At 40.9% G+C, this 16,571-nt stretch overlaps 1 protein-coding gene and 1 non-coding gene across 2 annotated transcripts in view; one reads left to right on the forward strand and one right to left on the reverse strand.

Annotated features, from left to right (window-relative positions):
• The window catches only part of STK24 (serine/threonine kinase 24), a 38,131-nt gene that overhangs the window by 19,113 nt on the left and 2,447 nt on the right, over window positions 1-16,571 (reverse strand). The window contains exon 2 of the mRNA XM_060233642.1: window positions 11,491-11,721. Within this exon, the coding sequence (XP_060089625.1) occupies window positions 11,491-11,721 (231 nt within the window). The remainder of the gene's footprint in view (window positions 1-11,490; window positions 11,722-16,571) is intronic.
• On the forward strand, window positions 14,419-14,485 carry TRNAH-GUG (transfer RNA histidin (anticodon GUG)). Its single transcript has one exon. It is a non-coding gene; the product is annotated as a tRNA-His (tRNA).

Here is a 16,571-nt window from a genome sequence, read left to right on the forward strand (position 1 = left end):
CTTTGTGTTCAATGAGTCCGCCAACCCTTTATTAATACACTAATAAATTTTCATTTGGTATCAGAAATCCCATATTCTTGTGATTCCATCTTTCTGCATGCTTCCTGGATCCAAAGCACTATGCGACTCCATAGGTCCAGCAGATCACCTATCTTTTTCAAAAGCCTGCAACAGCCCGCACCATAACTGGACAAATGGATACAACAGGAACTTCAAACACAGTTTGCAATGAAGTCTGATACTGCTGATAAAAGACAAAAGTGTGCATTAACTGCACACACCCACAGAGGGTCTGTATATCATAGTCAAAATATGTACTTAGTTTGTGATACGATTTCTCAATTAAATCTTTTTTACAGACAAAAGGTTGTGTGTTTTTTTAAAAAAAAAACTAACTTGACAGTTTGGGAACAATTTGTTTAAGGCTGATTTATACAGTCATTCCCAACACATTCTTACGGGTGCTGTATGCCTCTGAAAAGCTATCACAGATTAGTTACCAGGGAAAGAGCTTTATTACTCAGTGAATACAGTATCAGCCAACACAGCAGAGGTTATTTACAACTGATAACCTTACCTCAGCTGACCCTGCAAATGTCCAACCAGCTTTTCAATTAACCCAAGTCAGAAAATGAAGACAGAGGTCTAAATCTAGGAAGGCAAAGCCTGGTAATTAAGACTGCCCGATATATTCTGAGAACTTCAGCCTTTAATGCAAACTTTCAGAGTAACAAAATTATTAGAAATCACTCCACACTATTATAAAGATTGCCTGAGGCCAAGGCCCAAAAGGTGCCTCACCAATAAGCCATGACATTAAGGTAAATGTGTAATAACATTTATCCAACTGGAACCGACACATGAAGCAGTCTAAAAGAGTATAAAGACACCTAAGGCAAACCTAGGCAGTATAATAAAAAGTAGAGACATCACTCTGCCAACAAAAGTCTGTATAGTAAAAGCTATGGTATTCCCAGTAGTAATGTATGGCTGTGAGAGTTGGACCATAAGGATGGCCGAACGCAGAAGAATAGATGCTTTAGAGCTGTGGTGCGGGAAAAGAATCTTAAGAGTCCTTTGGACTGCAAGAAGATCAAATCAGTCAGTCCTAAGGGAAATCAACCCTGACTGCTCCCTGGAAGGTCAGGTGCTGAAGCTGAAGCTCAAATACATTGGCCACCAAATGAGAAGGGAGCACTCACTGGAGAAGATCCTGATGCTGGGAAAGACAGAAGGCAAAAGAAGAAGGGGACGGCAAAAGATGAGATGGCTGGACAGCATTACTGATGTAACTAACATGAATTTGAGCAGACTTCAGAGTATGGTAGAAGACAGGAGGGCCTGGCATGACTTTGTCCATGGGGTCGCAAAGAGTCAGACTCGACTGTGCGGCTGAACAACAACAACAACAGATTATAACAAGTCAGAAGAGATCATCTTCCTATTCTATTTAACATTTGTGGAGCCTATGCAACAGCATTATCAAATATTATCAAACTATCTCAACCATGTCACTGAAATCCCATCAAGATCTGCAGGGCAGCTTACAAAAATACATCAAAGCATCAACAGAACAACAAAGAAATGAAGACTGACAGCACAGAAATCAAATACCAGATCAAACAGAGTGACAGTCGGCAACAAAATGTATAACAACTAGAAATGCGAACTCCAAAATTGTTTTGAACTGCTAGTGGGATCCTGATTCCTAATAAAGGTCATTTCATAGCGACGATGCTGCTGATACTGACTAGTCCCCATCTCATATTGAATGCTCCTACTTGTTACGCAGAAATACCTTTTAGAGCCTGGGCTTTAAAAAATACCCTCACTTTGTTTTAAAAGTTTTTCTCTCCCCTAGCAGAAGTCAGGCAGGAAGCGGGAATTCAATGGCTCCTAAGTATTGCCCAAATATCAACCACCAAATCTTTGGAAATGCAACAGCCATCCTGGCTGGAGACAATGAAATGGCCAGGACACCGTGAGGTCTATATTAAATAACCTGCCTTTGAATAAAATCAGCTAGGGCATGTATAGTCACAGGGAAACTGCATGTTTACAACTTTCTTTTATATTCCTTGCTCAATCATTGTGCAGCAAGTGTGTGTATAGACTTTTCACTAACTATTTTAAATATTTTGAATCCTGGTAGTCATTCTCCATACCACACATACCTTCACTGCTCAAACGCATTACTTAAAACAGGAGCTAAACTGCTATTTCCCCAAGAGTGTGCATGTGCAGTATGCCAGCTCTGTGTAACTAGTTATTGGGTATGAGAAATGCAGGCACTATGCAGAACCTTAAAATGACAATGTGGAAAAGGACGCTGGGAGTACAGCTCTTTTGGTGCAGTGAGAGAGGAAAAACCACATCAAGCATTAGGTAAGCCAATACAGTGGTGCACCACTGGGCAAAGACTCAGAACAATTGCTGGGTGCCTAGAAGCTGCAAAGGGCAGAATGGAGCAGTGTTCACTGGTCAATAGGACTGTTCTGCCACACTTGTAGATAATTCTTGAGAACTGCACATCTTGAGTGTAAATACATAACATTTTACCAGTACTACTTGATCAGCCCACAGTGTCATTGTATTTTGCAAGCCTCTACAGAAGCAGCCTGAAAGCTATCCAACAGGGATATTATTTAAAAATAACTGAAGTTATCCAAATATTCTGCACCTAAACATATGGATTGATTTTGGACCCTGATTTATATTATTTTGATCAACATCCTGTGTTTTTGGAAGTCGCCTCTCAAAACAGCACTATAACCATTCTCAGAATACTTATATCTAAAGAGAGTGAACTGCACCACAAACAAAAGACTAGGAATGAGAAATCCCAATTTATCCTAGATTTCGTATCATTTATATGCTGCGTTATTCTTTTGCAGCAAAAACACACAAACCTGAACAGTTTAAAAAATCAACAACAGCAGACAAAACATATTTGATATAAAATACTGCAAAAATCAAAAACAAGTGGGGAAAATTCCAGCATCACATAAGACTCTACTGTTGACCTGAAGGTCACTGTTCTTCGACAAGGGTCTTCAAAAGGAGAATACAATGCGAAATTGTTAAATGTAACTATAATAACTGAGGGTGTAAACAGAGAAGAATTTTCACTCAGTACAGATGGTGTTTAATACAATTAGCAAGACTTATTACCAATTAAAGCTATTGAGAATGGTCACTGTTTATCTTGTTTTCTTTGGAGACATACGAATGTCACAGGCTGTACCCATTGCCTTTCATTGCTTTGAACCCACTACTCACCATCTTTTCAAAGTGTCCTCTTGACTGCGACCAAACCAATAGGAAAAAAATTCTGTAACTGCATGGTATTCTATTCCACTGAATAAACAATTCTCAACAATATGTGTGAAAGCTACTTATATAATTAATTATAGTGCAACATCCAAAATTTAATGGAAAATATATTTTAAAAAATAGCATTGCAGTTACAGAGTTTTTTCCTATTGGTTTTCTTACTTTTCTATGACTCCTTCTATTGATTACTGTTGACGGAGGATTACATCTAATGAAGTGGCTCTAACCCCCAGAGGCTTATGACACATTAAGAGTTACTTTTTAAGGTGCCAATAAAAACAATATTTTGTAAGCAAGAGCCTGTTTTATAAAGCCTATGAGTAAGCTAACTATTTTATCCTTTGTCTGCTACAGCTGAAGAAGCACCATTTCTGGCACTGATGAAGACTTGGTACAGAGAGGGGAGACAAGAATGAACACAAAGCGCTATGGAGGCAGATTATTTTTTTCTGGTATTCCTACAGCAACTAATTAAGACGTATTGTCCAAGAATAGTCCACACTAAGAAGCAGAGAAACACTGTCAACCAGTCGAGTTCTAATACCAGAAGTATTGCCAAGATGCAAGAAAAAGGTAGGGGGATACAGCAAGGAAGGACAAGGATTTTACACCTCACCCACAAACTCCATTTCTGTGAAAGACATACCTGCTTTCATACATGAACAGGCAGGCACATGAATTTAAACGGAAAACCCCCTCCTCACTCCCGCTCAGGCATTCAAGTTTTGTTCCAAATTTAAAATGCAAATAAGATCTATTTAAAAAAAAAAAAGTTCTCCTCCTCTTTGGAGCAACTAGAATAACTTTGCCAACAGTGAAGTTTACTGTCCTGAACATTAGAATTTGTTGCTGTTCAGTCGCATAGTCCAGTCTGGCTCTTTTGCAACCCCATGGACAAAGTCACGCCAGGCCCTCCTGTCTTCCACCATCCTCCAAAGTCTGCTCAAATTCATGTTTGCTACATCAGTAACACTGTCCAGCCATCTCATCTTTTGCCGTCCCCTTCTTCTTTTGCCTTTTGTCTTTCCTAGCATCACGATCTTCGCCAGGGAGTGCTCCCTTCTCATTTGGTGGCCAAAGTATTTGAGCTTCAGCATCTGACCTTCCAGTGAACAGTCTGGGTCGATTTCCCTTAGGACTGATTTGATCTTCTTGCAGTCTTCTTAGAAGACCTTGAACCAAAAGAGGTGATCTCGGGAAACAGTCATTAAGGGAGTTTCATCATTCCCAGCACCTCCCTCCCCAGTTCTTTAAGAGATGGAAATGGTTGAGTGGAAGATAATTCTCAAGTCATTGTGCAGAACTAATGAAGAGAAGCATTTGACTGGCAAGCATTTCCAAGATGCTTCCCCTCCTTTGTATCATGACGAATCTTTGCTTCCCTTGGATCGCATCCTCTTGAGGGTAGACACAGATGGGCTCAAATGACTTCTAAACACAAATCCTTACAGCAAACTAGCCAGAAGCTCCCTGGGATCTACAAAATAGTTCTGTTCTGCACATGGCATGTTTGTTCTTTTCACTAAAGTTTTCCAGCCACCTAATATTCAAGGACACTTTTTGAAAAAATCTGTCCCTTGACAGGCAGTGAAGAATGCACTTGAGGAAAATAAAGTAATTTCACCAGAAGTGCACCATAGCTCTCAAGTGTTGACTAAACAAATAGGTCTAACATGCTCTATGAAAGCAGTTTCTATCCAAAATTTTATATGCCAGACCAAAGTTTGAAACCAATGACTCACTTTAGAAATTGAACGTTTCCATTGCACATCTCTACAAAACAGAAAACATTTGCCTAAACTATTAAAAAAATGGAAATGTTTTAGCAATGTACCCTTTTGGGGGTGGGGGGAGAGAATCCAAGCATCCAATATTTTCTGCAGGAGTTTTAAAAGCTCCTGTATACTTCAACAGGTTAGGCATTTATAAATCATATACTTTAGTACATTAGACATTTAATCTTTACAGAATTTATGCCCTTTCTTTCTCCCTAAGGAACCAAATCAGGTTCTTTTTCTCTTCCCTAGAATTATGCTTTGTCCCTGCCATGTTCCAATCAACAGATAACTTGCTCATTAGACTCCATCTACCCTGTGGGCAGGCTGACTCTAACTAGCTAAGGTTTTAGCTTAGAGCACACAAAAGCTTACATGAAAGCACTTTGTTGGTCTTAACGGTGCTTCTTGACTCCTGCTTTGTTTTACCGCTTCAGACCAACACGGCTGCCCATCTGGATCTTTCCCCTGCACTGTTTACTTATTTTAGCCAGCCTGAACCTCAGAGGAGAAGAATGAGTAGTCCATCCCCCTCCCCCACGCAAGCAGTTCATTTTCTGTTTAAAAGAAAGACACCTAACCTTTGTTGCACAAGGTATACTGATAATTTAGGGCCATCTAGTGGCAAAACATCAGCATTAATCTCAGTTACTAACATGCAGATTTCTTCAATCTGTTAATCAGAGAAAGCAATTACGTACTCTAATTATCACTGAAGATCTATTACATGTTTTTTCAAAAGTCAAAAGCATAACATGGCTGTTAATATAGATTTTTAGCTTCAAGATGCAAAGGAAGGAAAAGCCAAATCATCAAAGTGTGACATTAGAAGCTATTACTGAGTATAGCCACATGGGAGCAAAGCTTGGTTTTCCACACACGCTTCTTCCATCCCATGCCACAAAGCAGTCACATTTTATTGGATTTTACCTGTACATTCTCCCACCTGCCCTTGCCAGGGGGGAAAAGGCGGGGGGCAGACCTGACTATTTAAAATGCCAATGTCATGTCTGGCCTAAAACCTGGATGTGACCTCAGCAAGTCAACCAATACTAAAGAAACTTTACCATAGAGTTTTCAGAGGGCCAGCTGACATATGCTGATGACACATTTGGAGATTTTGCCTGGGCATGACACCAACACATCCTGCAATGTCACAACTGCCTCTTGCCCCACCACAAAGTTCCTGGGGGTGCCTGCTTTTAAGGCAGCTTTTAAGATGCTGGGCCCAGTTTGTTTAGGATGTTAAGTACTAACAAGCACTTTAAGCCTGGAAGTGAAACGGCAGTCACTGAAGCCTTTAAGCATTGGCACATACAACACTTTGAAGAAGTCTAACTTGGAAGTGACCAGAGCGCAGATCACTATTGTCAGATCTTGTTTTTCAAGAAAGAACCAGTAATCAAAGTAATTCAAAAGCACCAAACATTACAGATGAAGTCAGAGTATCCCTGAGCTGTAAGTTGCCCCCTGTTCTAGACAGGATAACATTCCCCTTGAAGGAACAGGCAGGTACTCTGTGGGTGCTTTTGGACACAAGCCTTCTCAGCTAGATAAACAGGTCCCAACAGTGGCCTTTTATCAGTTTTAGCTGGTTAACCAGTTGAGGCTTTTCGTGGGCTGAAAAGATCTGGCATAGATTACTACAGTGTGATAAGGCTGCCTTTGAGAAGTGTCTGGAAACTTCAGCTGCTGCAGAATGCTGTTGACTCGACTGGGTTGCAGAGGCCGTGTCACTCCAGTCTTGGCCTATCTTTACCGGTCCCCAGTCTGTTTCTAGGCACAATTCACTGTATTAGTCACAATTCACAAAGCCCTGTATTGTTTGGGGCCAAAACATCAGAATGATCACCGATGCATTTATGAACCTACCCAACCACTGTGGAAATCTTCTGAATCCCTGTTTCAGGTGCCCCTGGCCTTCTGAGAGTGCCTTCTTGGTTGTGGCACCAAAGCTCCGACCCTCTTCTGTTGCCATCTTCCACCAGTGGGTGAAGACTGTTCCCTCAGTGATCATAAACATTTTAATTGTTGTTTTTATGTTTCTGCATGTCAATTCAGGAGCCCCGTGGCACAGAGTGGTAAGCTGCAGTACTGTAGTCCAAGTTCTCTGCTCACGACCTGAGTTCGATCCCGAAGGAAGCTGCGTTCAGGTAGCCGGCTCAAGGTTGACTCAGCTTTCCATCCTTCCAAGGTCAGTAAAATAAGTACCCAGCTTGCTGGGGGGGAAGTGTAGATGACTGGGGAAAGCAATAGCAAACCACCCCATAAAAAGGCTGCTGTGAAGACATCATGATGCGACATCACCCCAGAGTCGGAAACGACTGGTGCTTGCACGGGAGACTATCTTTACCTATGTTGATTTTCGCTCTGGTATTAATGGTGTGCTTTTTGTTGGTATTAAATGTTCTTTAAGATGTCATTTTCTTAGGTATGTTTTAATTTGTGTGTCACTTTGGTAGCCCTGATGAGGACAGAAAGGTGTGGCACATATTTTGTAAAGTAACATCAGTACATCTGCAGACACAGCACTTCCAAGTTGTAAACCTGGTCTTTCAGGGCGAGTGCAACCTGGAATAGCCTAACTCCCAATTTTCCTGTTTGTACGGTCATCAACCAATAGTATACCATTGGAAACATTGCAAAATCCAGATAACAAAGCTTACACACATGGGGCTCCCTGAAGATGTCTGCCTATATGTGTAGACAGGTGAAGCCAGCAGTCTTGGTTTCACTCCTCTGTTTGCATACATTATATATTCAATAGGGGGGGAAACCCACACCACCACATTGGCACACTTTAAGGAAATGCCCTGCCTGATCGTGGCTTTATTTTCACTCACATGAAGACTCAATATATCCAAGTTGTTTATGGATGTCATCATAATTAATGACAACCAGCAAGGTCCCCCTTGCCAAGACAGTTCCTTGTTCGCTAGTGCTAGCCATCGCCAATTACAAAATCAAACACAGGCTGTGACAGAAGAACCAGCACCTGTATACAATTTGTGAAACATTTGTTAAGAACCTCTACTAAGATTGCCACGCCCGAAGGAAGTTAACACATTTTCTTTTTTGGAAACCTAAATAGCGTGTACAAGGAATCAGCAATTCAAGACCTAAAAGCATGTTGACACAGACATCCTGAAGAACCAGTCTCCCCAGATGTATGCATAATTGTGGGGTAACACTGACAGCAGTAAAGGCTAGAAAGCTCTGCCAAAACTGGGCAGTCATCATTACGTTAAGCTTCCAGTAATAGATACAAGGCTGTTTTCATCATTTAGATTAATAAATTCAGAAATTAGCTGGGGTAACACACAGACCGCAAACTGCATGCGACTCAGAATGGTTGCCAAGTGAATTCTCTAATGCTAAAAGCTGAATCACACGAACGGGGGCTTGTTTGGAGCAGCATTTCAGACTAGAGATGTGGGAGTGCAGATTTAAAACACTCCCCTGTGGACAGGCTAGGATGTCAAAGCAATAACTTGGCATAAAATCTGCCTTGCTAACCTGTGCAGGAACTTCTTGTGCATATTTCTTTTTTAACAGGAGAGCACACAAAGTGTACAATCCCCAGCTCAAGCCACGCCACGTGACTCTAAGCATGTGTTTCTTTCAGCCCTAGCCAGCAGCTAAAGAGGAAGCCAAGAATTCTTACAAAAGAAAGGTTAATTTCAGATTAAGCAGAAACAGCGCACTGGATAAAACAGATGTGCCCAATCCTCCATGTTGACCAAGATAACTAAGTTACAACAAATACCGGGACATACAACTACAGACTCCTGCCATTTAATCTACCAAATGGCAAACCGATGCTATTGCAGGTGTATACAGAAAACATTAACAGCATCCAATGTAAATTGGTTACCCTGTAATTCCAACAAAACCCAATTAATGAGCAAGGAAACGGCTAGCGTCATAACTCAAACTATGTTGCCAATTTATAAGGGTAATATTCTAGGTATTTTCTTACACCTCTGAAGATTGACCCTTGCCTGAAGTAATCATTCATGCAACTGTCCCTCATACTGTAGCGGGCACTCATCCTTACTGGGCAGTAGGAAAGGTCACTCCAGAAGCTGCTGTTCAACAGATAGGTAGTGTGGCAGCCATGTTATTTATCAGTGCATTATCATCACCCACCCCATTTCTTCAAGGAGCCCAAGGTGGCATATACAGTTCTCATGCTCCTACTGTACACCAACAACTGAAGCTGAGAGTTTGTGACCAGCTTGGCCCATGGCCATTCAACAACTTTCATGCTTTCACAGATCTCCCAGATCCAAGTGCAACACTGTAATCATGACACACCGGGTCTTGGCTACACGGTGCACATCTGTGAAAGCCCTTTGGATGCTAACAGCATGACTATTTGGGAAGGGGAATGGTAGTGCTCTGCCCAGTTAGACCGGCACCTCTCCCACCGCTTCCCAGCAGGAGGCTGGTCTGGAATCCTGGCAGGAGAGGCACTTTTAGAAGACGAAGACTGCTGATACCCCACCCTACTCTCTGAATCAGAGACTCAGAGCGGCTTACAATCTCCTATATCTTCTCCCCCCACAACAGACACCCTGTGAGGTGGGTGGGGCTGAGAGGGCTCTCACAGCAGCTGCCCTTTCAAGGACAATTCCTGCGATAGCTATGGCTAATCCAGCAGCTGTGAGTGGAGGAGTGGGGAATCAAACCCGGTTCTCCCAGGTAAGAGTCCACACACTTAATCACTACACCAAACTGACTGCCAACAGACTGGTTTGGGTCCAGGAATGCAGAACACCATCCCGCTCTAGGACATTAAACAAAGATACAAGCTCCTTTGCCCAGGCCTAAAGTCTCAAAAATATACTCCTTAATGGTAGGGCCAAAGGTAACTGAAAAAAAGCTTCTACAAGCCCCAACAAAATAGACCAATCCAAAGAAGTAATTAACAAGAATTATTTATGGTGCATGGTCATACCAAACACTCTGTGACAAGAAAATAAAAAACATTTTACTTCTACTTATCTAAATTACTTTGGTGATTGCAACACCAGTCCACAGTACAATTCTTAAAGCCAAAGTTCAGGCGGTAGGTCAGCTTACAATAGTTCAAAGACACAGCAGCATTCCAGCCCCATCGGAAGAGTTCCAGGGTTCCCAAACAAAACAACAGCACCTCTGGCATACCTCCAGGGGTCCAAGGATAGGCAAACGGGAAGAAAACTTCCCTTCCTTTAACCATTTTTGGGAACCATAGGAAATAATTGCCCCTTAGGCATATCAGGTTCACCTGATTTCACGAAACTAATCAAGAGTTCGATGTATGCAGATTAAAATTTGACAGATGGAAACGATCTAGATTGACTGAGCCTCACATGCTTGGCCGCTGCATGGAGCCCAGCTAACAGGAATCATTAAGGAGAATCTAAACATGCCAATGGTCTACAGGTGGCCTTATCAACCTCCAGAATGTAAGCTGAGGACTAGGCTTCAGCAAAAACTAACACCGGGGCCTGAAAAGATGCAGGCTGAAACTACAGAATAAAATAACTCCAGACACTACAGGAATGAATAAAGAGAAGAAGCTGTTCAGGCGTACAGTACAGTGGAAGTGGGGAAATCAACAGTTCCCATGGGATTTCTGACAACATACAGAACTTAACTTTGAATGATAATAGTTTCAGAGGGTAGCCGTGTTGGTTTATGTAGAACAGCTAGATTCAAGCCCAGCAGCACCTTAGAGACTGATAAGATTTTTTGGGGGGTATGCACTTTCAAGAGTCAACGATCCCTTCATTATCTGAAAGATCATATCTCATAAAACCTTTCTGGTCTTTTAAGGTGCTACTGGGCTAGAATCTAAAAATAAGAGTGTTCGGTCACACTCAGAAAGGCTAGAATCAGAAAGAGTTATATAATTTTAGTGAAAATGCTAAATTATTTTTGCTACCAAATGGAAGTTCAGGATACCTCCAAACTACAGAATTAAGCATGCCTCAGTGAACAGATAACCCTGGGGAATTTTAGTTCTGTAACAGGCTTCAAATATCTCCAACAATTCTTCACAACTTCACCAAACCACAATAGTCAGAAGTCTTTTTAAAGGAAGTCACAACAGTTCAACTGGTATTTAAAACAGTATACTTATTTTGTAGTGTTCTGTGTGCTTGCACATGCCCAAGTTTAGAATATTTCATTCTTTATGAAAATGCATGTGTATGATGTGATCACCATTCCTTCTGAAACACATGTTAATATAGTTGTTTCCATTTAAGCAAGCCTTAGAAGAAAGAGCAACAAGTAGATTTAAAGCAGTCTCTCTTCCACTGAAAGCTATTCTACTATTTGCATTGGTAACGCTGGAACACTTTGAATGCAACATAAAAAGGAAGCCTCTCACCTTTAAATAGGATCCATAATATTTGGTAACATAGGGGCTGTCACACTGACTTAGCACCGTGATTTCCTGTTGAATGTCTTCTATTTCATCTTCAGCTTCTTCCAAATCAATAATTTTAATAGCAACAACTTTTTGAGTTCGATTGTCAATTCCCTTAAAAACTTCACCAAATGAACCTTTGCCAATCTTCTCCAGTTTTGTAAAAAGTTCTTCCGGATCTGCTTTCAGATTCTGGCAGAAATACAGAAGAGAAAAGCATCTTAGGTTTTACAATTAAAATATTCTACGCCACTGTTCACTTATGCTGCAGGTAGGGCAGGCTGATGATGGTAAATGATCTGAAAACTATTTCAAGCAGATATGCAAAAATAATTATTCTATATTCTAAACCTATTTTAGTGATTTCTCTCACTGCAATCTGGTATTGTTCTTTTTCTAGTAAAGGTAAGAGTCTCTATCTAATGGAAGCTTCACTAAAGAAACGAAGATGTGCCAGAAACCTTGAATCTAAATACTAATAAAGTAACATGGAAATGGAAGTTCTGAGTATAAATTTTATCATTAGACAAATTTGCAGGGATTTTTTTGAGCAGGAATGCACAGGAATACAGTTCTGGCTTGCTTGGCATCGGGGGGGGGGGGTGTTGCTTAACATGCAAATGAGTTCCTGCTGGGCTCCTTCTACAAAAAAGTCCTGTGTGAAATAATGGTGCCATCAGGGGGTGTGGCCTAATATGCAAATGAGTTCCTGTTGGGCTTTTTCTACAAAAAACCCCCTGCAAATCTGTATCTATATAACATATTTGTAGGGTTACAAAATGAAGATAGCTTGGGCAAGGAAAATATGTGACATGAAAAGGCAAGAGGCCAGAGACTCGGGTGCTGGGAAGAACAAAAGTCCTACTCAGGGAAAAAAGCTTTCCTGTCTTGGACACTGCAGTACTGCCTCTTCCCACAAATTACTCTGGATTACTGAACCTTCACCAAACAGTGGCAACATACTTTCGATGACTGCTCTACAACCCTGAAGGCTATGAACTAGCATTGCTTTTTAATAAGCAGCAAGGATAACAAAATGCAGCTTGACAGCACCAATTACACAAGGCATAGCATGCACGCAGGCAGAAACTAAAGTGTCCGTTGACCATGAACTCCACATTGTCTCACAATATTCATGCAGTATAGAACGCTTTCCTTGAAGCGGCAATTTTTCTTTCATATTGCACTATGATGTCATCCAGCAGAAACAGTAGGAATAACAGACTCTCTTGCCTCACAGTTGTCAAGGTTACAAATGCACATCCCTAATTTAGAAGCAGGCATGCCCTTTCCCTGTAACTAGCTCTGGAACACTTCTGCACACTCCCCTCCTAATTAAGCCACACAGCCCAGCACTGCCTTCTTACTGGCCAGGTGCTGTAACTGTGAGGATCTCTGAACAGAAATACAGGGTTCCAAAAGCAAGGACAGAGCAGCTGCATGTAAGCAATGACCACAGTAACAGCAACATAGGTCCAGCGTTAAGTTAGCCAGAATTTTATCTTCTTGGCTGACCATCAAGAATCACATTATACAAAAGTTTCAGTAAACTATTTTCACTATTAGTGTGCAACTGTGCATGCTTTCAACACTTTTTTGTTTCTATCAAGTGGCAGCTACCCTATGGTGACCCATTGGGGTTTTCAAGGTAAGAAACATCCAGAGACAGTTCACCATTGCCTGCTTCCGCACAGTAACCCTGGACTTCCTTTGTGGTCTCCCGCCCAAATACCAACCAGAGCTCAAAGCACATTAAAGATAGGACACTGGCTGGAATTATATCGTACTTGTCTGATGCAAAAGACTGAGCTGTGATTATAAATGTAAACACTCTGCGTTGATCTGTACCATTCCATTTCTTAATAAATGAAATGGAAATGTTTGCCATCACTTTTTCAAGGCACTTTACAGTGTGGAGACAAGTGCAGACAAACCAGCAAGACAGATTCCAAACTTCTCCCCCTGAGCAAAATGACTTCCCAAAATTTCATCCAAGCCAACTTCTTAAACTCTGCACCATATTTCAGACTGTGCAAGGAAAGGTACTCCACAGGAATGTAAGAAGCCACTTTCTGATGGCAATTCTGGTTACTTTTTAAAAAAAATGTATTATTTCATTGGTCAAAAGTCAATTCTAGTCAAAAGACACGCAAAAAAGCACAGTCTGTCCCACAATACTTGATACTAATATTTCAAATTAAGCAGCACAAAAAAATGCCCGATTAAAATGGGTTTTGTTTTTTTTGGGGGGGGGGATTCTGTCTAGAAAACAGATTTCAAAACTACTCTTAGCAACTGCTGCACTGAACATTCAAGCAAGCGGTAAGATTCCAAGAGATAGCTGGAAGTCACATGACATAGCAACCTGCTGAAGCTGAACAGGCTTGGGTGCAGTCAGCGCTGGGATGGGGGAATTCCAGGGCATCCTACATAAGCCACCTTGAATCCATAATGGAAGCAAGGTAGGATATAAATGGAATGAGGAAACAGATACAGAATTCGTTGATGAAACTTAATGGTGTGGCTAGAGTTCTGTGGCTAAGTGCAATGGAGTTTTACATCATAAACCCTATGAGATTCTACTCTGGCTCAACAGCACATAGCAATAGGTTTTTGTACTGATGTCCCAGACATAAAGCTAGAAACAAAATCTACCAAATTAGAATATGCTGCGCTGTGTACCCCCAGTTTAAAATACTAAAATGCCTGACCCAATTGAACATGGGTACAATACCCACATGATTTTCTCCATCTTCTCCCAAAGTAAGCAAACGAACAAGCACAAAGACAGCAGAAAGGAGTATCGTAGATGCTGGGAAGTGTATTCATGCCTCCCATATCTCCATCCATTTTTAAAGCAACAAATATAAGAATATTTGGGGGAGGGACGGTGGCTCAGTGGTAGAGCATCTGCTTGTGAAGCAGAAGGTACCAGGTTCAATCCCCGGCATCTCCAAAAAAGGGTCCAGGCAAATAGGTGTGAAAAACCTCATCTTGAGACCCTGGAGAGCCGCTGCCAGTCTGAGAAGACAATACTGACTTTGATGGACCGAGGGTCTGATTCAGAATAAGGCAGATTCATATGTTCAATATGCATATCAGGATTAAAGCATTAATACACTGTCAGCTATAAATACATAGCTAGCAATAGTTCCAGAGATAAATATCTTTCTAAGGAGACAACCAATGTAAGTGCTTCCTTTGGACAAAAATTGTTTCCATTATGAACAGCAATGCTGTAGACAATTATACACTGATATAGAAGATACACACACAGTTTACTATAAGAGCTGCTAAATTAGATGGAAGTATAATCATTAATTGGGCATGCCTATTTGTGCCTGGTTGCCTATGGTGAATAAAAATTTCCTCCAGGCATCCAATCAGAGAAACTTCCTGGAAAGATTTTCCTCCTATTTTCCAAATCTGTAGAAATGTCTGTGGACAAGGTACTTATATAGACTTTAGAATAAATTTGTGGGCAAGGGATTTTTTAAAGTTACAATACATCATCTTATTTCGAGGGCACTTCATAGTTAATAAATACTAATTATCAGTCTTTTGCTCATTTATGAGTTGCATAGAAATAAAGTTACCATCTTTGGAGGAATTAGTGGGTTATAAATAAGCGTTAAACAGCAAACTCTATACCTGAAATATGACAAAAAGCAACATCCAATGAACAGAGACTGTGTGAGTAAATCTGAAGTTTCTTATTTACATCTTTTATAGCTAGATGCTAAACATAACTTTCACTGAGGCTTTGGTTCAATAATCTCTGCCATAAATTCACAAAGGGCAACATTACCCTCTTCAATCCTCTATAGACTTTAATCCAGTTGATCTCAAGGTATTAATCACCTGACAAGAATTCATGGGTCTGCTTGAATGACTCCCACTCATGAGGAGGATTAGGCAAATTATGCTGACCACTTATTTGATCACACCCAAGGGTTTTGGGGTTCTTTTTACTTTAACTTTATTTTTAAAAAATCTGCAATCATAGATTCATTTGGATAAAAGCCAGACAGAAATACTATTAAATAAACTTTCCATAATCATAGAACCCTCAACTTAATATTTCTATTTTATTTTTAACAAGATTTTACCCTTCTTTTCTAGTCTCACGGGGCCACCAAGGCACATACACATTAATCCCTTAGAATACTTTAAAAAGTGTCACTGTTTCACAGTAGCTCATGTTTTAAAACAGGGGTGGCCAAACCATGGCTCTTTCACACATTTTGTGAGCCTCTTGAAGCCCCCACTGCTGCGTTGACTGACTTGGAGAAGGAATTTGGAGTTAAAGTTGCTTTCTTACTAACTCTCCCTCCCTCTCCCATCTATTTCCTTCCTTCCTTCATGTCTTGTAGCTTTCAAACATCTGATGTTTGCGTCTTGCGGATCTCAAACACCTGACATTTATTCTATGTGGCTCTTACGTTAAGCAACTTTGGCCACCCCTGCTTTAAAACAATGTGATCAATGTCTGACCAGATTTCTTTCAACTGGTTAAATGCCAAACCCAGTGACGCCCTCATGATTTACTGTGTAAGGTAAACTTAGGCCCTCTGTTTTCCTCAGCCCACCCTGATCTTGCAAATGAGTAGGACTAGACTTACAAAAGGAGACAGACTCCCATTTCCAGTCAAGAACAACAAAACTGTATCTGCAGCAGCTTGTGGAAAACATGGTCTCTGGGCCTAAGCAAAACTATCCTTCCTTGATGTACTGGAATCATGAGCTCCCTTCCCCACTACCTTGGTAAGCCATAAACCAGACCACACAAGAAGGACCTGTATACGGTTCCACATTTCCCTTCCAAAATCTACATTACAGGGACTACCTTCCAACACCCATTGCCTTTCAAAATGCAGCACGCTATAGATGGATAAACTGGAGTCATCAGGATTGGAGTAAAAAATTATGCTACAAATAAACTATGCGGCATGTAACTGATGCTTCTCCATTTGTCACCTGCTCTCTCAGATATGTTTTTGCATTGCTCAAACATATATGCAAAATAACTTTTGTACAACAGT

Source organism: Heteronotia binoei, chromosome 3 (genome assembly GCF_032191835.1).
Source record: "Heteronotia binoei isolate CCM8104 ecotype False Entrance Well chromosome 3, APGP_CSIRO_Hbin_v1, whole genome shotgun sequence".
In the NCBI taxonomy this organism is placed as follows: domain Eukaryota; kingdom Metazoa; phylum Chordata; class Lepidosauria; order Squamata; family Gekkonidae; genus Heteronotia; species Heteronotia binoei.